The 25,020-nt window shown below is 39.4% G+C and overlaps 2 protein-coding genes and 1 non-coding gene across 10 annotated transcripts in view; 1 reads left to right on the plus strand and 2 right to left on the minus strand.

Annotated features, from left to right (window-relative positions):
- Nucleotides 1-224: 224 nt before the first annotated feature.
- LOC124862422 (60S ribosomal protein L19) lies at nt 225-2,727 on the minus strand. Its single transcript, XM_047356320.1, has 6 exons — nt 2,689-2,727; nt 2,245-2,351; nt 1,020-1,142; nt 817-937; nt 578-688; nt 225-418 (listed from the first exon to the last, which is right to left on the minus strand). The coding sequence occupies exons 1-6, from the start codon at nt 2,691-2,693 to the stop codon at nt 295-297; spliced, it is 591 nt and encodes a 196-aa protein (XP_047212276.1). The 5' UTR covers nt 2,694-2,727; the 3' UTR covers nt 225-294.
- Nucleotides 2,728-6,502: 3,775 nt separating this feature from the next.
- The window catches only part of LOC124862971 (voltage-dependent L-type calcium channel subunit beta-1-like), a 48,690-nt gene continuing 30,172 nt past the window's right edge, over nt 6,503-25,020 (plus strand). For 4 of the 8 annotated variants that reach the window (XM_047357186.1, XM_047357187.1, XM_047357188.1 and 1 more), the window contains exons 1-2: nt 6,511-6,783; nt 14,374-14,460. In XM_047357186.1, the coding sequence (XP_047213142.1) occupies nt 6,691-6,783; nt 14,374-14,460 (180 nt within the window). In that variant the 5' untranslated portion in view covers nt 6,511-6,690. Of the gene's footprint in view, nt 6,784-14,373; nt 14,461-21,663; nt 21,881-25,020 lie in introns of those variants that run through there. The other 4 variants (XR_007037042.1, XR_007037043.1, XR_007037041.1 and 1 more) reach the window with 2 other exon arrangements.
- trnac-gca lies at nt 13,721-13,792 on the minus strand. The gene has a single exon. It is a non-coding gene; the product is annotated as a tRNA-Cys (tRNA).

The following is a 25,020-nucleotide window of genomic DNA, read 5'->3' on the forward strand; positions in this document are numbered from 1 at the left end:
TTTCCAGGATTTAGAAATCCAGAATATCAATTGAATTCCTAAGTGTTGAATTCTTAATTTTTTTTTTTGGACAATAACACCAGTAAGATTTACCAAAATTAATAAACAAACAAACCTATTAAGAGTTTTAAAAAATGCTACATTTAAACTTTCCCAGGTTTTCAGTTTGGTCTGAACTGAAGGAATAATGGCATCTTGAAGAAGTAAAAACAGCAGACAGCGACTTGTCTTTATGTACACTTTTTATTATCAGCACTCGACAGGTGGCAGTCAGGTGGTATAAAAAGAACCAGATTACTTCTTGGTCTCCTCTTCCTTGGACAGGTTCTTAATGATCTCCTCCTTCTTGGCCTGGAGGCGCTCCTCTCTGCGCTTGCGGGCCTCCTTTGTCTTGGTACGACGAGCCTCGGCCTGATCGCTGCAGAAAAGACAAACAGAGGAGGGTTCAATTGACACATTCCCAAAATATTTACATTGGTAAAATAAAATCTGAAGCATTACAAAATACCACAAACTGATTAGAGACAATATTGTTCCACGTAAAGGATCCGGTTTGCACATGGAGATGAATACTTACGCCAGTAGCTTCTTGCGGGCCTTGTCTGCCTTCAGCTTGTGGATGTGCTCCATCAGGATGCGCTTATTCTTAAAGACGTTACCCTTGGCCTTCAGGTAGAGGCTGTGGTACCTGAAGGAATTCAGATGGGTAAAATGAAAACAAAGCACCAGGATACACAATATGTCTGCTGACGCTCATACATCACAACAGACCAACTAGTTCACGTGTTAAAACGGCTCCAAATCCAGGAAACCTACATGTGCCTGTCGATTTTTTTGGCCTCCCTGTAGCGACGCAGCAGACGACGCAGGATCCTCATGCGACGCATCCAGCACAGCTTCTCTGGCATACGGGCATTGGCTGTACCCTTTCTCTTACCTGGATACACAAGTTGAGAATATCAATAAAAAAGATAAAGATATTTCCCACTCTCATCTTCTAAACACAAGCTCCAACATACCGGTTCCCATGTGCCTTCCCTTGCGGCGTGCAAGTGTGTTCTTGCGGCACCGGGCCCTGGAGTGGACCGTGACAGGTTTGCGAATGATAAGACCATCTTTGACCAGTTTTCGAATCTGCTGGCCTGCAAAAAAAACAAAATAGGTGATATAGAAGACTGAATGAGCTAAACACCACAGAAAGTTCATTCAAAGAAAAATAAAACAGGGAAACTAGAAGTTAGAAAAAAAATAGAGATGATTCCTGATAATTTTACAATTATTTCACCTGCTATATCGCTTCACTCCTTCCGATATGAAGTGAGGCCCTTGTGTGATCAGAGTTCATTCTCAACATTCAAGCAAAACTTTTCTGCAGGCTAATGTCAGTACTGGTGATAAAGTTCACATGCTTTAAAATCTATCCCTACAACGAAGACGCAAAATATTCTCCCATCACCAGGTTTGTATCAAATATCAAAGTCAACTAGTTTTCTATAACTATCACTTGTGAATGTCTTAGTTTTTCAAATCCAAAGACCAAGACAATACTGCATTTGTATGAATTAAATAAATGCAAGAAAACCTATAATCCATAAACTTAATCCATGAGTTGTACTAGGGGACACCCACACTTGATTGGCTGAATCGTCCCTTTAAACACCGCTTTTTGCTCAATTTTGTGGGTCACAGTTTCAAGAATTTCCAAGGATAGCGTAAAGTAAGCATAACCTGAGTAACACTCATTTTATTTCTATCATTCCTGGTAAAGATATGGCCAGGGATTATTGCTGAGGACTTGGTCCAGCACAACGTTTTAAGTCTGTTATTATTTAACTACCAGCATAATAAAACTTATCTGATTTGATGAGAACATGCCCCAACAAGATCCACACAATTAAAACACTGGAAATTTCTATCTTAATTTTTGGATTTGACTTTGAGGTTTTATTTGAACAATAATGCAAACCAAATGTGTTTGGTTCAAGCAGAATGTCCTTTATTAAGGCTTAATATTTTATGCTAAAGTAAAAATAATACATTTTAAACTTTTATTTTGGCATAAACTTTGGTTTTGGCATTGTTTGAAAGATATTGTAACAGCTTTTCAGGTGAAAAGGTTTAGACATTCAAATTTTCTGGGAATTTTGCTAATACCTCCAAATGAATGAACAATATAGATCAACACTTTCACGCAAACAGCCGGACAGGGAAAAACAAACAAAATGTGTCTGATGCTGTGCTTACGGGAGTTGGCGTTGGCGATCTCGTTTGTCTCGTTGGGGTCCAGCCAGACTTTCTTCTTCCCGCAGCGCAGGACGCTGGAGGCCAGCCTCTTCTGGAGCCTGAGCATGCTAAAACGAAACACTTATTCAGAAGGTCGAATCTTTCTTCATAACACAACATGTAGGGTATTAAATACTGAACTAAAACACAGTAACAAGAGGTGCTAACCACACTGCTAACTTCCAACTACCCGGTGGCTAGCAGGTTGCTAACATGGCCTCGCTGTCGCTACATCGTGTTAACTAAAACACGTAAATATGTTAAATTTAAGGTTGGTAAAATGCCTGAAACACAAATACTCATTAAGAAGGAACTCTGCTTTCCTAGTTTTGCAAATTAGGGGACTGTGTGTGTATTTAAACAGTTATATTGGGACTTCTATTTTGCTATGAACAGCAATCCTACCTCATGGCTGATACACTCTGTAGAAAAAGGGAGACTTGAGAGGCAGCCTGGAAGATACCTCTTTCAGGGAGAGTCCATCTGTAATAATGAAATAACTTGGATTTAATCAAAGTAAAACTGGGCCATTATTACTGTACGTATTTTAACATACATACGCAACATACATTATACGTATATATCTTAAGATTAAGAAGCTATAAAAAGGACTAAAACAAAGCGACGTTAAAAATGTCCCCTTCCTCGTCAACGTATTGGTACGAACCGATGCGTTCACAATGCATTATGGGTCAAATGCCACAGCGATGTGATCTTCTCTATGAACACCAGAGGGCGGTGTTGAAGCAAGAATCACCGAATACTCCCTAAGCACAAAAATTGGCTTTCCAACAGAACCCTAATAATCTTTTTTCCTTAAGTTAGTGTAATATTTATCATGTAAAATTCAAATACAAAACTAACAGATATGTTAGGAGGAGAACATAAAAACGAGAAAAAGTCGCAAAAACCTGGTTGCACACCCTTAAACTATTTCTTTTAAATACCTTGTTGATTTTAGATTCAATGTTTTAAGCTAATATCAGTTCTAGTGAACCTAATGAACCAGAAATAAAGTGTAGCCATGGTGGAATTTTTTTGACATTTGATAAAACATTATTAATAACTGGAGAAAATAGGGGACAAGCCATTGCAAAAACTGGAAGCTTCTCCAAAATGAATGAAAAGACAAGACAGAAACATGTCAGGAAGGCTGCCCAGGGGCCTACAGGAACACTAAAGAAACTGCTTTATGAATTTCTTCCCAGCACTGATTGTGTTCTACGTGTGAAAGTTATTATGCCTTCAAAAAATCTGAAAATATGTAGCAAGAACCTGAGAGAGGTATCTGTTTATCATTTACTTTGTGCTGGCATTCACTTTGTTGCTACGTAAAATGCTGTTCTGTTTGTCCAATTGTGTAATATGTGCCATGCTTGTTTGATTCAGGAAATAAATATGGACACTGTGTGTCTTGTTGCACGCTGCTGGTAACAAACAAGTTAAAAAGCCAATTGACAACGTTCATGGCAACGTTTTATGTAATGCTTGAATGCAAAACTGGTTCATTTCCTGGGCTGCGGCATGTTTGTATAAATTATTCATAGATCAGAGCTAAATGGCTCAATGAATAAACAAAAAACTATTTGAAAATATACTATAACAAAGCAACATGTCCTTTCCCAAAATTACTAACTTTAGAAAGCTTGAAGTAATATTTTGATCCATTCTTGCATAGAAGTGTATACTGTACAACTGCTTCTAAGACAAACAGGTCAAAATCTTATATGTTCAATATAAAAGAGCAAAAAATAAAGATGTGATTTTTCTCTTTTTAAGTGGCATCCATTAGGAGGAGGAAGTGGAAACAGTGTGTTGGTGTAGCGGGTGGGTACTTGTAAAAATTCTTGTAAAAATAGCCAACTGGTACAGCACAAGTTGACCAGGGATCATTGCATCCTCGACCTTCTGAAGCGCCATCCCATCACCACATGGAGGCTGCAAGCTTACAGTGTGGGTGTATAAGGACCTCTTCTGTGACGTCTTCACCTCATGTAACTCAGAGCGGCGAATCAAATCTTACAAATGGGGCAGAGTATTCTTCAGCAATGTCTAACGGAGCAGAAAAACAGAACCTATAAGAGTTAAAGATGTTGCACTGTCTGATGATGACCTGCTCTCTGTTCAGAAGAAAGGTATATTATGAGTTGGAATAAGACTTTTGGAAGTATCTGAAAATACTTCCTGAATTTAGATCGGTTATAAGTATAGAGAGCTCAGTGTTAATGCTGAAAACCACTTTTAAAAGTATTTGTTAATTATTTTAAAAGGAGAAAAGCAGGTTTTAGGCATCCTCCCACCAGCTCATCGGACATACAAGCTGGAGAAGCCGAGGATAATGTTGTGGGTGTTCGGTCCATCAGCTCTGATACAAACTGTATCATGGAAAAGAGCCTCTATTACACACATTATTATCTCACTAGTGTAATGTGGGCAGAGTATTTATTAATCTCCATATTCAGACACATATATGCAAGTATTCATCCAGTTGACCAATTTCATATAGAACATTGCCAACTATAAAACAACTTTTATTGTCTTGCATTTATTTCTTTACGGGTTTTTCTCAATTTCAAAGAGCACTTTCTTCACAAATTGTCCTTTTAAGAGTGAAATTGAAGAAAGAATATAGAGACATGTTGGTGGTAAATACATAACAGAAATTAACTTCTCCTAATGATGTTCTGGCCTGTGGACAGAGTGGGCTTTTCCTGAACGATTGATATATGTAATGATGATTTGTAATGTCTGTATGAACATATGTTTGAGGGTGAATAAAAACAGAATCCAGCAATATTAGCGGCAACAAAACGACAGCACATCACACGAGGTCAGTGCTTCTTCACAGAGCAGAAGCTCAGCTCTCAGAGCTTCGATCATTTCTTCTGCTCTGTTGTCTACATTCAGCAGCTTTCATCTTCTCCGCAGTGAAGTCAACATCAGGTCATTTATGTTCCTGGAGAGAGCAATGGTGTTGTCCTCAGTGTAAAACCAGATGTGTTATTTCTTCAGATCATAATGACCTCAGACACTGTGCCTTCCTGCTTTACTTCATAAACTGAAGGAGAAGCTGAACCATTTTCTGCCCCATTTCAGCCCTGCAGGACCTCTGATCTGTGGATCTGTGTTGCCTGGCCTTCATTACACGGAGCTCTGCTGCTCTCTCATCACTCACTCTGTGAAGGTGGAGTCTTCTCATTTGGGCGTGGACCTCAGCTTCCAGTCTGAGTATGTTGATAGCTCACAAGCAGCACAAACGATGTAAAGTCGGGCAACAACACAGATACAGGCTGATAGCTAGAGGATGCTTCCTTAAAAGTAAAAGCATCAGGGTTTACCATGATAAAGTGGCTGGAGGGGCTGAATCCCCTCTTGTGGAGGCTGAGGGGCATGAAATGTTACAACAGCAGCAGCACAAAAAAAATCTAATTTTCTTTATTTATTTTTATTATCTAGCTTTATATCTGCAGTACAGCTAGTTGCTACAGGAAGTTAGAAAAATGTAAAACTCCCGTAAATTAATGATCCTGGACTGTCAGGCTCAATTACTCAATAGTTTTCAATGTTGCTTTTGCTGTTGCTGATATTTTGGTGATTAATAACCACCAAACTTAATCTTACTGTAATCGTCCTTGTTTTACGAGACTGTGAACACAATGCTTTTGTCGACGCAGCTATAGACTTTATATTATTTTAATATCGTTTGTACTACACATCAGGGATTAATGTATACACAGTTTTAATTAGAAAAGCTGTTGGGAAAAGTACAACATTTTATATGCAGTTATCAATATTATTATTATCAGTGGACCTGAATTTTCCTATAAATGTCATTTTAAACGCGTAATATTTGACATATAACAATGTGTATTTATTTAGTATTTATCCATTTATTTATTCACTTTTGAAGCTGCTTTTTTCCCTTTTTAATAAGGTTGAACATGTTGGATTCTGAATAGAACACCAAACAAAGATTATATTTTATTTTGTTAAACTTTTCACGACATGAAATTTATTTGATCTCTTTCAAGTGAAATCCCAAATGCACTCTAGACTTGTTAATACTTTTATTTATTAAGGTCATATGAACGTGTAAATGTGTATAATATGTGCATTATTATTATTATTATAATAACTCGTGTACTTTTAAAATAGTTTTATTGCTCTAACCGGATGCGTCCCTGCGTCATTGCGCACACTTGACAGCCGTGTTAGCGCTCAGTGCGCCAGTGTGTAACGCTAAAGACTGGAAGGAGGCAGCTGTTGCTATTATTTTAACCAGCCAGCGCAGATCCTTCTCCGAGTTCTCCCCTCCCGTGGACAGGAAAAAGATGACCCTGTCCACACCATCATAAACATACGACAACTGAAGGAGATTTTTTTTTTTTTTTTTTAAAGTGAAATCAAATGGTACAGAAAAGTAGTAGTATGTCCAGGACGCCTTCGACCCCAAACCAGGAGATCCCAATGGGCATGATCGACCACCATCCGCACACGCAGGTGAGACCAGAGAAACGGGGGGAAATTATGATTTCATTTTGACAGAAGTGAGGGACAAGTTGCTTTTAAAATGCACCAAGCTGTTTTACTTCTGGAGATTAACAGGTTGTTCGGCTCTCCGGGTGCTCCAATTGCCTGTGCGCTCATTAAAGCATCAATTGATTAAAAATCACTGTATGTAATGTGAAGGAAAAATAACACCCGGGTGGTTTTATTTAGAATGGCAGCTCTGATCTGTGTTTCCCTGTCAGCTTTCTGTGTTTTTTTTTTTTTTTGATCAAGTCACCGAGAGATTAAGCCATGATGTAACGCTTGTGTCTTTTCTGGCTAGCCGGATGATTCTGAGGAAAACCGCACCTTTGTTTAATTAATCTGTTATAACAACACACAAACTGCTATTCTGATCAAATGGAGAACACTTGTTGTCATCGGTAACAAAAAGAGAAATGTTCCACTTTTAAACCGGTTAAATCGTACATTTGGGATATTAAATCCAATGCTATTATAGGGATTAGGATAAAAACGTGTTTAAAAAAACTTCATTCAGTTTTTTCTTTTTTTTTTTTGCCATTTTAATTTTCCTTCCTTTGAAAGGTTTCAGTTTTTGAAGCCACAACTAGGCAGTGATTTGTGTGTGATGTGGGCATGTTTAGTCATAACTCTTTAAATTGATGAAAAATGAGGAGAGAATATCTAGAACAAACACACCCACGCTGAGCTCGGTCATTGTCTCTCTAGAGAAGAGAGAGAGGAGAAAAAACATCTCATGAGAGACAACCAGCGCTTCAAACCATGCCAAGTCCTGCTCTCTCCACTTTACTCCCACTCTTCCCAGCTCCCTCTCATCTCTTTTATCCCCCTCAGCTCCTCCTAGTTCTTCCCCATGAGTGTCCCACTATCACCATCACCATCTCACCTCATCATGTCTGTTTTTAGAAGTCTGAGCTTTATTTGCAGAGTGGCTGCAGCGAGAAACAGATGGACTGCCTTGTAGTACAGGCAGCAGGGTGTTTGTCTTATTTTGTCTTTTTAGTGTGTTGTAAGTGTGCTCCTCCCATCAATCAAACAGAACGCTCATGTTGGGGTAACTCTGCTTCAAAGAAACCAGCAGCTCTAATGTCCTGAATGAAATGGCCCGAGTTTGCTCAGCTTTTCAATAGAAACGAACCGCAGGTCGAGAACTCATCCCAATTCAGAGCTGGAGGACGTCTTAGATTAAAGATTGTGTCTGCAGACAGCACCCAGATTGCAGATCAGAGCAGATATCTGAGCAGAATAATGGATTGGGGATTCTGCCTAAAAGAGTTAAGAAATTTGTGTGCTCCCAAACCACCTGCTACCCTCTTAGTTTAAAACCTCCTTCTCACACACCCACCTTAATTACACTCCTAATCTGTGAGGATGTTTACCAACAGGAAGCCTCCCCTCCCTACTTCCTCTGGTATTTATCTGCCCTTTGCTGACATGAACGCAGCAGCATTCGGCTGCAGCATCTTTTCACAGATCATCTGCGCTCCATATGGAACACCTAACGAAGCGTGAGTTGGCTTCCCCTTTTTTCCCTCTGATCATAAGTCTAATGAGTCCTTCAGCTGTGATATTGCTTCATCTAACATCTTAATTGCTAATATATTTGGCGGCAATGCATCATCTGCTGCTCGACAGGCACTCAAACTGTTGGTTGCAAACCAAATTTACTTGATGCAATCTCATTTGGTAATGCTTGTAACATCCTTTTTAACTGAGCAATTTTAAAAAGTAAAACTGTTTTGCTTTACTGGGGAAATGTTTCAAGTTTAAATGTGTTTACTTTTTCTGAACAAACTGCTGCAGATTAGCTGCACTGGAAATTAGCTGTGTGTCTGGTTATTTATTTATTCTGTGCCTGGGCCAATCAGCTGTTTCAATGAGATCTGAAAGGACTGTTTATGTGGCTTTGAATTTGGATCGAAATGCAAGGTTTACATCTTTGTTTAGTTTAACCATCTCATCCTTCATGTAACATTACGGCGCTTTGCAAAAGCATTTTGCAAAGCAAAGCACCATCAAAACTTCAAAGGATTTCTGGGGGATTTTTATGATGGACAAACCAAAAGTGATGCATAACTGTGAAGTGGAATAAAAATAATTAACGATTTTCAAAATGTTTTACAAATAAGAATCTGGAAAATGTGAGCATTTGTATTCAGCCCCCTTTACTCTGACACCTCCAAATAAAATCCAGTGCAGCCACATGCCTTAAAGAGTCCACATGTGTGTAATTTAGTCTAAGAATAAATCCAGCGGTTGTGTGAAGGCCTCAGGGGTTTGTTAGAGATCACCGAACAAACGGCATCATGAGGGCAAATGAACAAACCAGAGAGGTCAGAGGTAAAGTTGTGGAAAAATTCAAGACAGGGGCATCTGGTTATAAAACAATAGCCAAAGCAAACCTGGTCTTTATAGAAGATCCAATTTCAATTCAATTCAATTCAATTCAAAAATACTTTATTAATCCCAAAGGGAAATTAAATGTTGTTATAGCTCATATTATGAAGGTTTCCTCAAAGAGCCGTTGTAGATGCTGATGGCTGTGGGCAGGAAGGATCTCCTGTAGCGCTCCGTCTTACAGCAGATCTGAAGAAGCCTCTGACTGAAGACACTCTGTTGTTCTAGGACAGTCTCATGAAGAGGATGCTCAGGGTTCTCCATAATGTTCTTCATTTTATGAAGAATCCGTCTTTCCACAATGATCTCCAGAGGTTCCAGAGGAGTCCCCAGAACAGAACCAGTATTTTTTATCAGCTTGTTGAGCTTTTTTAAGTCCCTGGCTCTGATGCTGCTTCCTCAGCAGATGATGGTAGAAGAGATCACACTTTCCACAATAGACTTATAGAAGATATGCAGCATCTTGCTGCAAACACCAAAGGACCTAAGCTTCCTCAAGAAGTACAGTCTGCTCTGTCCCTTCTTGTAGATGGCTTCACAGTTGCATCTGTTGTCCAGGTGAACACCGAGGTATTTATACTCCTCCACCAACTCCACTTCTTCTCCCATGATAGAAATAGTTTTTGACTTATTCCTGTTTCTCTTAAAATCTACAATCATCTCCTTTGTTTTAGTCACGTTCAAAATGAGATGATTGTTTCCACACCATGCCACAAAGCGGTCCACCACCTTCCTGTACTCAGCTTCTTGTCCATCTCTGATCCAGATCAGAGATTTGTGGAGTGCACTTTATTAACAGCAAACATGTGTAAGAAGGGGATCTAGCCACATGACATTTATGTTGAACTTTTTGACCTACATGCAAAACGCTATTCGTGGCAGGAAATGAACACCAGACATAACCCCTGAACACACCACTCCTACCATGAAAGATGGCAGTGGCAGCGTCAAGCTGTGGTGATGCTTTTCTTCAGCAAGTGAATGAAATCTAGTCGGAGTTGATTGGAAGATGGATGGAGCCAAATGCAGGGCAATGTTAGGAGAAAACCTGTTAGAGGCTTCGAAAGACTTGAGATTGGGGCAGAGGTTGACCTTCCAACTGTGAAACAATCCTAAACGACCAGAAACATCTACATTGAATTGGTGAAAATCAAAGCATGTTCATGTGTTATAATGAACACAACCTAAATCTAATTTAGATATTTTTGCAAGAATTGAAAATGGAGGTTTGTAGATTATTTCCTTCCAATCTGACTAAGCTTGAGCTTCTTTGAGCAGATAAATTGGCAGAAATGTTATTTTCAAGATCAACAAAGCTGGTGCTGACACACCCCAAAGGACCTTCAGCAATAGGTCATCCACAAAGTATTGCTTCTGGGTGGGTTGAATACAAAAGCAAGCTAAACAGATTTTTGTTTGTAAAATAAAAAATTTAAATCAATTTCCTTCACACTGTTGTATAACAATAAGCATCACAGGCGGATAAACAGAAAGGGTTTCATAAGGACGGGTTGTGGAAAAAACATTATTTTGGCTGAGCAAAACTAACCAGGAACTTCATGAACCATCCTTCACCCCGTAGTTCTGCCGATCTTACAGACAGGATGTTAAGTGACACTTTTCTTTAATTAAAAACTAAAAAAATAAACGCCATTTTTCCTACAGTGTACAAAAAAAGAATTTTGTACCGTAAGGATTTTTGCTTTACAAGTTATCATCTTTACTCACAACTGTAGAGTTTTTTTCAGGAATAGGTTCTAGTTGGAGAAATCGTTTTTTTAGTGGCACTATGAAACACAGGATTTATATGCAAACAGACAGGTATGGTAAGGCCGGTTGGAGTTTCAAGAAAAGAAAAAAAAAGAATAAAGTGAAAACTTGAGATAAATTAGGAATAAATGAAAGTTGTGCCGGCTGCACCGTGGCACAACTGGGTTTGGTTATAGTTTATTTATTTGATCTTTATTAGAAAAAACCCTGTTCCTTCAGAAAATGTTGCTGCTGGTTCAAATGTAATATCAGTATTTTTTAATATGGGTATCAGGTTTGAAAATTTTAACATTGTTCTTCTTGAAATAATAAAAAACTAAAATGCAAATGTTGGTGAACAGCATTTTTGATGATTCTCCGACTTCTTTTTTATTCTGTGTAGGCGGACAGTGATATCATGCTCTATTTCTGCTCCTGAACAGTACAAAGTACAGTCACATATTGTGCATTTTGATGATGGATCATCACTTTATATTCCCTGTTCTAATATTTATTATTTTATCAGAAAGTATTCCATATTTAGATTTAAGTATTTTTTTTGTTGAAGATTGATAAATGGTGATCCAAATAAAAACAAAAGAAAGAAAATCCCTGTTTTTTAAAATAAACATTAAACCATGATAAATGATTATAAATAAACTTTTACCACTTTTAAATGTATATATACCCGGTTCAACCAAAAAGCAAAAAATTGTTTGGAGAAAACAATAAAAAATAAAAAAGTTGTAAAAAGTGTGCACAGCCAGTCAATACTTGACTGAATCACAATTTTCACCATTCAGTCATTTTGAGATTACATTTGTCATCAATTATAGTGAATCTGATTGACCTGAAATGAAATTCAGCAGTCCTGCCAGAGCTTATAGAGAGGTTACATCCATGCATGTTTCTTCCATACAGAGTCGGTGGGGAGCTGGTGCCTATCTCCAGCAGTCTATGGGCAAGAGGCGGGGTACACCCTGGACAGGTCGCCAGTCCATCACAGGGCAACACAGAGACACAACGAATACACACTCACGCATTGAGAGATTTATGTTATTAATAGAGACCAATTAACGTAACAGTCATGTTTTTGGACTGTGGGGGGAAGCCGGAATACCCGGCGAGAACCCACGCATGCACAGGGAGAACATGCAAACTCCATGCACAAAGAGCCCTGGTCGGGAATCAAACCCATGACCTTCTTGCTGCAAGGTAATAAATAGTGCTACCAACTGAGGCCCAGAGAAGCCACAAGGGATCTAAATTATCTAATTTTACAGAGGTGTCAGGAAAAGGAAAGGCACAAATTCTACTATATGTTTTTATACTGTGACACACTGAAGACACTCATTGATATTTAGAGCAAATATAGGACATGACTGACCCCACAAAAGCAAAACCGATGAAAAGAAAAGATGCAAACTGGTCAGAAAGGCTCCTAAGAGACTGACAGCAAACCTGGAGGAAGTACTGGTTGTTTTCGAAATGTGACAGCAATCTCCTTCACATGTCCTGGAGATTGGGTTGGGGCAGCAAAGCAAAAGCATTTTGTTCCAAAGAAAACATAGAGGCAAAGCAGACAGATTCAAACGAAAAAATCGGAAATTGTTGCATCAGTGTGGTTGCACATAATGTGCAATAACCAGGTTATTGCACATATGCATTCCCCTGATTTATAATTCAGTGCAGGATAAATACCACATTAATATTCAAAACTGTTCGTAAAAGATTTGCAGCGGTCAAATGTTTTTACATGAAAACAATCTGGCATTTTAACATAGGTGTGTCCACTTTTTATATCCACTGACGTATAAAAAGTGAAAATGTGTTTCATTCAGTCAACTGAAATAAGCATAAGGGGACCCAAATGGTGTTACTTAACATTTCAACAATAATCAGCAGAAAATAAGATGCAGACATTTACTTTACATTTTTTAAATTAATTTACAAAAATGTCCAAACATATTTTCACTTCGTCATCCCAAGCTTTCTGTGAAAAGGAAAACTATACCAAAATTGGTTTTGGAATAAGTCTGCAACATAAAATGTGAAAAGTCCTGGTGCTACTAAGGAATTCAATAGAACAATCTAATGAACACAGACATTAATGCAACACGCAGCTTTAGATTTATCCTTTCCATAAGAAAGCATAATTTCTAGTGCAACAGGAGGGTTGAGATGAATTCGGGTTCCTCTAATATCTGTCTCCTGTGGAAACGTATTGACCGAGTGTGTTTTTTTACATTAGCACAAGTCGTGTTTGCTTTAAGGTGGCACGAAACCTTCCTTTATGCACATTGGACACCATATGACTGTGATGACAAAATAACGGCGTGGGTTACTTATTATGGGTTCCTTGTTAATCTGTCTCTGTGTAATCTGCAAGTCAACCACAGGGGCCCTTTGAGGCAGTTGCTCCTCGTGTGTATTAAGTACGTGTGTATGAGATCGAAGGGATGACTAGGTTACTGTAAGAAAGTGTGTGCATTCAGTTGTGCATGAATATAATTGACTTTCGGGGTGTGAGTAATAAACCAAACGAGGCTTACGTTAAGAATGTCCCTGTGAAAAGAATATGTGAGGCACCTGCTAGGAATACTTATTGTTTCTCACTGTTTAAATGCACTGTAGGCTGGTTATTTAAAAGCATTACATTTGTGCATGACTCGTGTTAGGTGCAGGAGAATTGTGTAAACAAGATAAAATGTACTTGTGTCACGCTGTTTAACACACCCTCATGGTTCAGAGCTGGAAAAGAAGGGGGCATCCGGATTTGAATCGGAGACCTCTTGATCTGCAGTCAAATGCTCTACCACTGAGCTACACCCCCCCAACATTTCACAGGGGGAGGGTTTAAACCTGTACCTGGATTGTGTGTACATGCTGTTGGTGTATTGATGTGTTTGTTCTTCACCAGCTGTCCTCTTTTCATGCTTAACTAGCCAGCCTCCTAATTCTCAACAAATATGATTAGTCTGTATTGTGTAACCACGACAATGTGAGCTGGGTAGGCTCATAATGCAATGTGTGGCCCCGGCCTAACCCGAATAGGCCATCTGCCAGAGGTCTTCCAATCAGATTACAGGGTCTCAGTTTGAATCACAACATGAAAAATGGCAAGTAAAAGAGGATGGTCATGAAGACGCTGGCCACATCTTTGGTTGACTTCCTCTGTGGTCTGGGACTCTTGCCGCTCTATCTCTGGCTCCATCTGACTGCCTGATCGTTTTCAGAGGCTTTTACAAATGCTCTTCCAAATGTTAATGGCTGTCAAGCTCCCCGGAAATGAGGGTTTCTCAGAAAAATGTCAAGTTAATTATTAGACTGAAAAATGACTCAACATTTTCTGTTTTTTTCTCTGTCCTCCTTGTTCCTAAACCCTCCTTACCCTTTTGCTCTCCATCTTTTAAGGGAAAGTATGCTAAGAGGAAGAGCCGGTTTAAGCGCTCAGATGGGAGCACCTCTTCTGACACCACCTCGAACAGCTTTGTCCGCCAGGTAACATTTCACACCTAATCTTCTCCTTCTCTGCCCTTCTCCTTAATTGGACATTTAATTGGACATTTAGTATAATTAAAGTAGGCACTTTTAATGCCAAGAAGTCAGGGATTTAACTTAAATATAGAAAACGTTCATGTCTTTTCTGCTGTGTTTTAAGAAGTCCTGGCAAGCTATTTTTTAACTTTATGATGGCTTGAAATGTTTTAATTACACAGAATGCACCTGGTGTTAATGGTTTACATACTTTTTACCCACAAAATGGTAGAATTAATTCATGTTTTTCTCTGATATTTCAGTCTTTAAACAACTAAGGACTTACTAAAGTTTGTTTGAAAATAAATGGCTTTGTCACTGTACCATAGTTTAAATACTGAAGACAATGCATAGGCAAACATCATAGGTTCACTTGTGTGCTTCTTAAGCTGTGTATAGTGTTTTAAATATCGAAAATAGGTGAATTAAAACAGGAAAGACGATAGGATCTTAACTAGGGACTTCTACAGTTCTCATTGTTAGTAGCTATCATGGAGGAGCTTTGTAGTGTAATTTCCAATTTCCGTTAAGAAAACACAAAATTTTAACAGCTAATTAAAATGTTTGTATGAAAATAGACTTTTTAAATCAGCAGTGTGTGAATGTTTATGAGAGCCTGAATGTGTAAATCTGGTTAGCTGTGAACTGTCGCTACATTACTTTCTATTCTTAAATGAACCGAATGTATTTTATTTAGTGACAAAGTCACCATAGCTGTCAGTGGTTTGGCTTTTAAATTATATAACACTGTTAGAAACTTAGGGTTCATATTGGATCAGGAGTTTAAATTCAATTCAAATCAACTCTGTGGTTTTTATCATCTGCGTCTTCTGGCCAAAGTTCAACCTTATACCTTCCTGACTTGGAGAAAGCCATTCCTGCTTTTAGTAGCTCTTTATTTGAATTATTCCTTTTACCATCAGGATGGAGATACAAAAAATCCTTTATCCCCGCTGCTATTAGCCTGCTCAATTTCAGGTCCACATTGTAAGGACATGATATTTTTTGTTGTTTTGTTTAGTTTTTTGTGTAGCTGATTTTTATGTTTTCACTGCTGTCTGCACTACAAATTACCCCTGGGGGATAATAACATTTACTTGACTTGACTTGACTCTAGACTCAATTATTGCAGTGGACTCTATATTGGTGTCTCCCAGTCTTCCCTGAAACGTCTTCAACTTGTCCAGAACACGGCTGCCCGTCTTTTAACCAACACCTATCAACGTGAGCACATAATCTTTGTCTTATCCCCTTTACACCGGCTTCATGTCCTTTTTATAATTAATTTTAAACTTTTATTGTTTGTTTTTAAAGCTCTTAATGGATTGGCCCCGCCTTGTTTATATGACCTTCTACATCTTTCTGAACATGGCAGATCCCTGAGGTCTTTAACTCAACTTTTATTTGATGTTCCAAGGACTAGACTTAAGCATAGGGCATAGGGTTGACCGGGTATTTCCAGTGGCAGCACCCTGACTCCGGAACCAACTTCACTTTGACCTTTTTGCTCCACCAGGCATCTTTAAATCTAGGCTAAAGACCTATTTTTTCAGGCTGGCTTTTAATATCAAGTAGTATGATGGCATTTTATCTATGATTCTTATTTTCCTGTTGTCTGCTTTTATGGTTGTATGTATTTATGTTTTTTTTCTCTCTTGATTCTCACTGTGTTTCTGTGATCTGTTAAGCACTTTGATCACCTTGGCCATTTGTTTTAAAGCACTATATAACTCAATAAATGAAATTAAATGAAAATAACCAACCCAAACAGGCTTTAATTAAACAGGATAAAAACCAGAGGCAGGTTTAAATAGTCCAGGAACAATGAGCCCTAATATTTCCAGTTTTCATAGCAGGCACAACTTATATACACTGCTCAAAAAAATAAAGGGAACACTCAAATAACACATCCTAGATCTGCATGAATGAAATATTCTCATTGAATATTTTGTTCTGTAAAAAGTTGAATGTGCTGACAACAAAATCACACAAAAATCATCAATGGAAATCACATTTATTAACCAATGGAGGCCTGGATTTGGAGTCACACACAAAATTAAAGTAGAAAAACACACTACAGGTTGATCCAACTTTGATGTAATGTCCTTAAAACAAGTCAAAATGAGGCTCAGTATTGTGTGTGGCCTCCACGTGCCTGTATGACCTCCCTACAACGTCTGGACATGCTCCTGATGAGACGTGGATGGTCTCTTGAGGGATCTCCTCCCAGACCTGGACTAAAGCATCCGCCAACTCCTGGACAGTCTGTGGTGCAACATGACGTTGGTGGATGGAGCGAGACATGATGTCCCAGATGTGCTCAATCAGATTCAGGTCTGGGGAACGGGCGGGCCAGTCCATAGCTTCAATGTCTTCATCTTGCAGGAACTGCTGACACACTCCAGCCACATGAGGTTTAGTATTGTCCTGCATTAGGAGGAACCCAGGGCCAACCGCACCAGCATATGGTCTCACAAGGGGTCTGAGGATTTTATCTCGGTACCTAATTGCAGTCAGGCTACCTCTGCCGAGCACATGGAGGGCCATGCGTCCCTCCAAAGAAATGCCACCCCACACCATTACTGACCCACTGCCAAACCAGTCATGCTGAAGGATGTTGCAGGCAGCAGATCACTCTCCACAGTGTCTCCAGACTCTGTCACGTCTGTCACATATGCTCAGAGTGAACCTGCTTTCATCTGTAAAGAGCACAGGGCGCCAGTGGTGTATTTGCCAATCCTGGTGTTCTCTGGCAAATGCCAAGCGTCCTGCACGGTGTTGGGCTGTGACCACAACCCCCATTTGTGGACGTCGGGCCCTCATACCATCCTCATGAAGTCGGTTTCTAACCGTTTGTGCAGACACATGCACATTTGTGGCCTGCTGGAGGTCATTTTGCAGGGCTCTGGCAGTGCTCCTCCTGTTCCTCCTTGCACAAAGGCGGAGGTAGCGGTCCTGCTGCTGGGTTGTTGCCCTCCTACAGCCTCCTCCACGTCTCCTGGTGTACTGGCCTGTCTCCTGGTAGCGCCTCCAGGCTCTGGACACTACGCTGACAGACACAGCAAACCTTCTTGCCACAGCTCGCATTGATGTGCCATCCTGGATGAGCTGCACTACCTGAGCCACTTGTGTGGGTTGTAGAGTCCGTCTCATGCTACCACGAGTGTGAAAACACCACCAACATTCAAAAGTGACCAAAACATCAGCCAGAAAGCATCGGTACTGAGAAGTGGTCTGTGGTCCCCACCTGCAGAACCACTTCTTTATTGAGTGTGTCTTGCTAATCACCAAAGATTTCCACCTGTTGTCTTTTCCATTTGAACAACAGCTGTGAAATTGATTGTCAATCAGTGTTGCTTCCTAAGTGGACAGTTTGATTTGGCAGAAGTTTGATTTACTTGGAGTTATATTGTGTTGTTTAAGTGTTCCCTTTATTTTTTTGAGCAGTGTATATGGAATCACCATCATCATTTTAATATCAGTGCATGCAATATTGCAATCGCAGATTACTGCTTGGTTGCAGTATCTGGTAGGTTGTAATAATTCAGGTGCCATGCATTCATGCTTTCGGCTAATACATTTGGCTATTTGTATGGGCACTAACTGTCCTTTACGCCCACAGCTTATTTAGATCTTTGTGGCCAAGATAAGAAAGCTTAGGGAGAGTGGTGAAGACATACTGGAAGAGTAGGAAAATTTATACTGCAACTGCAATATCAAACCATAATTGGAATATGAAATTTTCTAAATATTGTGCAGCTCTAGTGTATATAATCACTCCACAAAGTTGTTTTTAGTGGCCTTCCATTTGTAGAACATACCTAGAACAACTCCAAAGAGAAGCAACAAGAAGGCATTCTAACTAAGTTTGCGAATCACCTTTTCAAGGTAGAGGAGCCCCTATTCAAGCTCCCACTGGAAGGTCTAAGCTTCTTGATCTTTAAGACTGAGCCCCAGCACCCTTTGTAGAAACTTAATTTCAGGCTCTTGTGTCTGGGATCTTTTTCTTGCCTTTTGGCTCAGAAGAGACTTCATCGTTGTGGACTACCTTCATCTACAGTTCCATCCTACCATCTCTACTGAACAAGATAGAGTTTGTGTCTTTAACTGACTGCAAAGACGATGTCCATGCATGAATAATTAACTGGAATTTGAAGTTGAGTTACTTTAGAAGCAACATTCCTACTTTTTTGTGGTTGAAAATTATAGCCTAATAAGTCATGAGTTTCTTGAAAAGGAGCTCATCCTCACCCTTTTCTCCACAACATCTCTTTGGGAGGCTCAAGGAAAGGCGGGCAGCCCTGGAGAATTTCAACTAACACAAAAAACAAGGATGATGACCCAGCTTTGGTCAGATGCAACAACAGTGACTAAATACAGCCAAAAGCTTCTTAGAACAGTCACCGGTGAACAGATAATCACTATAACTCTCACACAAAGCTTCTGGCCTGACAATGAGATCCCATAGGCTAGTTTCAAAAGCTTTAACTCTAAAAAAAGAAAAATAACAAAAAAATAAACTCACTTCTCAGACTATTACAGTGCCATAATATACGTCTCCTGGGAGAGAGGGTTTTATCTCCACTGTTGACATGTTTTTTTTTTGGCTATTACTAAGTCGGTTTTCATCCTAGATTGTCTGTTACTTAGTTAATCTGAGTGCCAAAAAAACCTTTAGTTTCTTGTCTTTAAATGAGAAATGTCTTTCTTTCTTTACCTGTGTGTTTAACTGGTAACAGATCGTAGGCATCGAGATGGCTTTGTTAGCATGAAGCTAAGTTTCAGCACAGCCAGAGCAGAGATACCGTTGATGGTGGATGCTAGACTTGACCTGGAATGATCACTTCAGAGCTTAATCCCAACCCACCAAGCAGATGTTTCAGTTCATGCATTCTGTGTAAACAGTAGTATATTTGTACCACACGAAGGCTGGAGTAAAGCATCACCCACCCATCATGACCCGTGGAGCTCTCCGTGTCTGGACATGACATTTCTGAAAGCTGTGCGTTGTTTTAGCTGGAAGAGCCACCCTTTTCCTGTCTGACCTCTTCATTTGAGAGAGGAACTGATGTGCTTGGTGCTGTGTGACATTTAACTGTTTGGTTTGGTGCTGCTTAAAAAAAAAAAAAAAAATCCCATCACTGACGGTGAACACAGGGACCTAAAGTATCCTGTGGTTTCTAAAGGTTAGCAGCATTCTTGCCTGCACACATTGCCCTTCTCATTGCCTTGTACTTCATTAACTTAGAGCAGAGAAGACCCACGTGCAGTGCAGCCTGACAGTAGATAGTATTTATCATATCTCTCAGTGTGTAAGCAACACATTATCTGTCAGGAGAATGAATTATTCTCCTCTATCTCCTGTTGCTGCATTGCATTTCGAGCATTATTCCGACATTGCAAACTCAAGCTGTATGCAGGTTTTTAACACACATGCTGGTGCTTAAATAAGCTCAGAATTGCCAGTAAAACACCAACATATAGGATTTTGTAAACATAGCCCTCGCATGACAACTGAAAGCATAGCCCCGTATAGGCTTTACAGTCTCACACACGCCCACGCAAGCGCACACTCGCTCACCGTGTACACACAAACGCACAAGAGCCACAATCAACCAACGGTAGAGCCGGCTGGTACACTCGGCCTGGTTTCTATGGCAACCGGGTAGCTGAATCTTCCCCTGTGTGAGAGGCGACGGTGGGATGGAGAGATGAAGCAGAGGATGTTTCGATGGATTTGTGTTTGGGCGCCCGTGTGTGTTTGTTTTTTTCTTCTTTTCTCCGCTGTGGGTGGGTGTGAGGGCGCGGCCTATGTGCTCGAGTCTTGTAAGTTTGTGTGTCGAGTTCAAAAAAAGCACACTCTTGCCTGTAGGCACGCAAAAAACAAGGCAAACGCTGTCTGTTGCAGCAGTTCGACCATGATGATGTGCTTCCTGTTGCTCAGACTGAGACCGTGGAGGCTGTCAATGGGAAAAAAGCTATTTCATGTTTCATTTTACAGCAAAACATTAAGAGCCAGAAAACACTCACAGACCCATTAAACGATCATGATGCAGCATAAAATTAAAGGGTTAATTCCAATTTATTATTAACTTAAAGACAAATAGCTAATGGGCTGTTCTCTTTGCATCTCTTTATTTATTATTTGCTTTCCTACAAATGAAGGGGAGGAGGAGGTCAAGTTAAGCAATGATAAACCTCCTTTCACTGGGTCAGAGGTCGCCCTCTTGTGGACCAAGTCATTTTTTAGCATTGAGGACCATAAATAACTTTATGTGGGATCATTTAAATAAGCCGTGATACATTTGTTACATGATTAATAATGTATCTATAATTAGCTGTGTACTTACCTTTTTTATTTCCTGTGCAACAGTCCATCAGAAAATACACTAGATCACTAGAGCTGGTCAAAAACACATATAAATATTTATGAACAGGCTACTTTTTCCATAATTGTAAAAATTTTTATATAAATTGTAACATATATTTAGTTAACAAATAATTTATTGGATTGTGGTATTTTTTGTCCCTGATTTGAAAAAATGCTACTGATAAAAAGAAATTTGAGCGATTTATGTGAATAATCATTTTCAGTACTATATGCTCTGTGACATTTAAAATATACTTAAAAGGCTCAAATCATTAAATGTCAGTCACTGTAAACCGGTAAACTGAGACCAATGCCTTCAGTTTACTGCTGCAGCACCGAACCCCCACCTTACATCGCTTCCTGACTTTATCCATAATGATTCTTATTGTTCCAGATGACACAAAAAGGGACAAAAGGAGATGCTGGGAAGAATGGCATTAGAGCAGAGGTTCGGAGTAATGGAACAAAAAAGAAATGGAAATGGGGGTATGCGGGTTCCCTGTCACTGCCCACTTCTTTCTCTTGTCAGCTGGACCACTGAATGGCTGACGACTGCATACCAAACCTCCATCTGGATCTCAGTGTGTTCACGTCCCTGTTTCTGTCCTGCCAGGGCTAAATATATTTACCCAGATTGCAAATGTAGCACAAGTCCTGAAACCTGACCCCCCACCCCCCCCCCCCCTATAGCCAGTTTCGGCTCCGTACACGCTTCTCGGGGGTTGTGGAGGTGGGTACGTGCGTGTGCGCGTTCATGTATGACAGGGGCTGGAGGTTAAGAGTGCGCTCTCTTACTTTCAAACACTTTTCTGGCTGTCTCCTTTATCATACACACCACACACCCGCACATACACACAAACACACTCATGCACTTGTTAAACTAACATACAGACATCTTACACACACACACCCGAACAGAGTGGACTCTGGCTTTGTTCCCTTGCTGTGCCGGGGTGCGGCAAGCGTGGCAAACGAGGTATGGAGAGGACTGAGAGGATTCCAAGGCCCGTAATGGTAAGACGTATCAGGATAAATTTACAAGCTGCGCATGTTTGGCCACATCTAACTGAAATGGAAGCATGGTATGCGAGCCTGTAGCTGAGTGAGCGTTAGTGTGTAAAAGGACAGAGTTTTAAAAGTTCACTAGACACATTTTATTTTACATTTGACAGCTTAAGTAGATCTTTCAGTCACATCCCAGTTTGTATCTGTCTTTGCTCCCCCTCTTCCGACTGTACCCTGCGATTCCATTTTGGGCCGGACCACAGCTGCTCAAAAGGCGCTGCGTTTTTAATTAGACCTCCAGTCCCAGTGTCTGCGTCGGTCGATCAGCCTTCCCAGCATTGTCGCCATTTCAGGGGGCTTTTCTCACTGCTGTCCCCCTTATTCACTCATAGCCCCAGCTTCAAACTGCTTGTGGTAACCTAACAAATAACTTCAAGCTATACAACTTCAATATACACTTGTTGCTGATTGAGTTTTCATAATGCTTGAAGTTAGGAATAGCAGATGTATGCATTTAAGACACAACCAACAGTTATATTTGCTATTTCTGTAATGTGTTTTATGTTCCAAGTAATATATTTGAAAAGAGTCAGAGCTTAAAGTGGCAAGCTCAGACTTATAGCTTCATCTCTAACTGTCATAAATCCTAAAATAGTCGCATCTAAATGATGGTTCCCATACAGAGATACTGTATTTTTTGTTTGTTTGGCAAAATCAGTTAAAGATTGTCCACATGGTTTTGATTTGAGGGACTGAGGCAGAAATCAACAAATTATTGATTGAAAAATTCAGTTGTTTTGTTAAACAGAAGAGTATAACTGTTGAGTTGATTAGCCATTACATTATGACCAGCCGCCTGATACTGACTATTTAGCTGCTAACACAGCTCAGACGTATTCGATGTACTGAATCCAATAAATCTGAAAGTGTGCTTTAGTGTCTGGCACCAAGCTGTTAGTGGCAGATTTTCGTTTTATTTCTGCAGGTTTCCAAGTTGGGTCTTCATGGATTAGACCTGTTTGTTAGTCTCGTCCAATGGATAGTTCACTTGAGTAGGATTTGGGGAATTTGGAAGGTCCAGCCAACAGTTTAACTGGATTTGTTGCCCAGCCATGTTTGCAGGGTGGTGAGGAGGATTATCCTGATGTAAAACAATGGAAAGAACATGGTTAGTAATAATTTGCGATGTACAACTAATCAGCCGTTTTTAAATTTGAATTTTTGGCCCTGACTTATAAATGACATTTCAAATACTAAAAAAATTATTTTTACCCCTGTTCAAATGCATTAAAATTTTAAATGTTTTTTTTTGTCTGTAAACATATTAACAAACAAAATTTGCCCTTTGAGGCAGTTTGTTTTGAGCTTAGTAAAAGCCATATAAATATTAGGGACATGTAAATAATTCCATAATTTTTAGAAAGCCCTTTTTAGTTTGTGTGTTATCGGCCTGAGTAGGCATAAGCCTGTATGAGATTCTCTCAGTATGATAACCTTGACAGTTTTTTGATATTATGCACAAAAAGGTAAGGCAAAAGTATATCTAATGATGTCAATGCCCTAAACAGAAAAGCAGCAAGCATCCCTGATATAATTGTTAAATTATAGTAACAACAATGCTTTCTAATACATATATTTATTTTTGTTTGGATTTTGATACCTAGATTTACATCTCTAGCAACATTGCTTACGTATTGGACAACAAGTCTTCAAGCAGAATTTGGTCCAAAACAAAAAATCGTTGTCTGAACTTGTTTTGCGCACATGTCCAATCATGTGTCTTCATATTCAACACACACAAGGTAAAGATCCAGTTGACATAAAAGCAAAAGGTATTTTGCTTAGAATAGGCAGCATGGGTACCACATGCCAGTATGCGACCATGATGTGTTGTGTGTTCCTGGCTTCTCTATCCAGAATTATTACTGATCACACGTTTCCCCCAATCGTGCTGCTATTATTCTTTGTTCTCCTTTCTGGAAGTCTCTGACCTCTGAAGCCAGTGAGCATCCTTCAAGTTCTGCAACAGTTAGAAAGCTATTACAGTTAAGACACCTGAATCCTGCATTTTTGTGCTTCATGCATCTGGTTTCAGGGAGGGATGTTCACTAACAGCTAATATACATACCATAATAAAATAATAAATGCTGGCTAAGAGATAAGATCCTGAGCAGATTTTCTTGAGTAGAAAACATAATGTTGTCTTTCAACTAAGACATTGATGATCACACCTTTTTAAAAAAGTTTTTGCCTCCTTAAAGATTTCTTCTAATTTAACTTATTTGTCGCATTTATACATTTCAGATGCAAAATCAAATTTTAATATCAGACTTTTTTATCTTGAATATACCTAGATCCGAGTGAAGGTACAGCTACATCGAGGACTGAGGCTTCCGTATTTGGGTTGCACGATCTATCGCCACGCAGTGCACCGCGCCGTAAAAATGCAGTGTTAAAATAATTATTTTGTTTATTACACAGGAAAAAAAATATCAAAACCAAACTGGATCCATTTGAAAATGCTGTTACCCATAAAACCTAATAAGTGGCTGTGCCACCCTTGGTGGTAACAGCTTTTGTCAAGCATTGATTGCAAATAGCAATAAGTCTTTTAGATCGGTGTGAAGCGTGATGATCTATTCTTCTTTGCTGAATTGTTTTAATTCAGCCATGTTGGAGGATCTTCAAACAAAAACAGAGTGTAACAAGGCCATGCTACAACATATCAATCAAATTTAAGTCCAGACTTTAACTAGGTCATGATTGCAGCTATTTATTTAGGTCCTGAAGAAACAAAGCAGCCCCAGACCATCACACTACCACCACCATGCTTGATTGCTGGTATGATGTTTTTTTTTCTAAAATGGTTTGTTAGTTTTTTGGCAGACGTCTGTGATGAGATCATCAATATGTTTTTGGCAAATGTGAGATGAGCCTTTGAATTATTTTTGGTTCTTAGTGATTTTCACCTTCCAACTCTCCCATGGAGGCCATAGATAGATAGAGAGAGAGAGAGAGAGAGATAGATAGATAGATAGATAGATAGATAGATAGATAGATAGATAGATAGATAGATAGATAGATAGATAGATAGATAGATAGATAGATAGATAGATAGATAGATAGATAGATAGATAGATAGATAGATA

This window comes from Girardinichthys multiradiatus, chromosome X (genome assembly GCF_021462225.1).
Source record: "Girardinichthys multiradiatus isolate DD_20200921_A chromosome X, DD_fGirMul_XY1, whole genome shotgun sequence".
Lineage (NCBI taxonomy): Eukaryota > Metazoa > Chordata > Actinopteri > Cyprinodontiformes > Goodeidae > Girardinichthys > Girardinichthys multiradiatus.

Bases quoted from the DNA above. Each gene is read 5' to 3' on its own strand.
- LOC124862422 (XM_047356320.1), bottom strand. The intron at 938-1,019 runs GTATGTTGGAGC...TTGTGTATCCAG, and splicing joins GGGAAGGCACATGGGAACCG to GTAAGAGAAAGGGTACAGCC. The intron at 689-816 runs GTAGGTTTCCTG...GAATTCCTTCAG, and splicing joins AAAAAAATCGACAGGCACAT to GTACCACAGCCTCTACCTGA.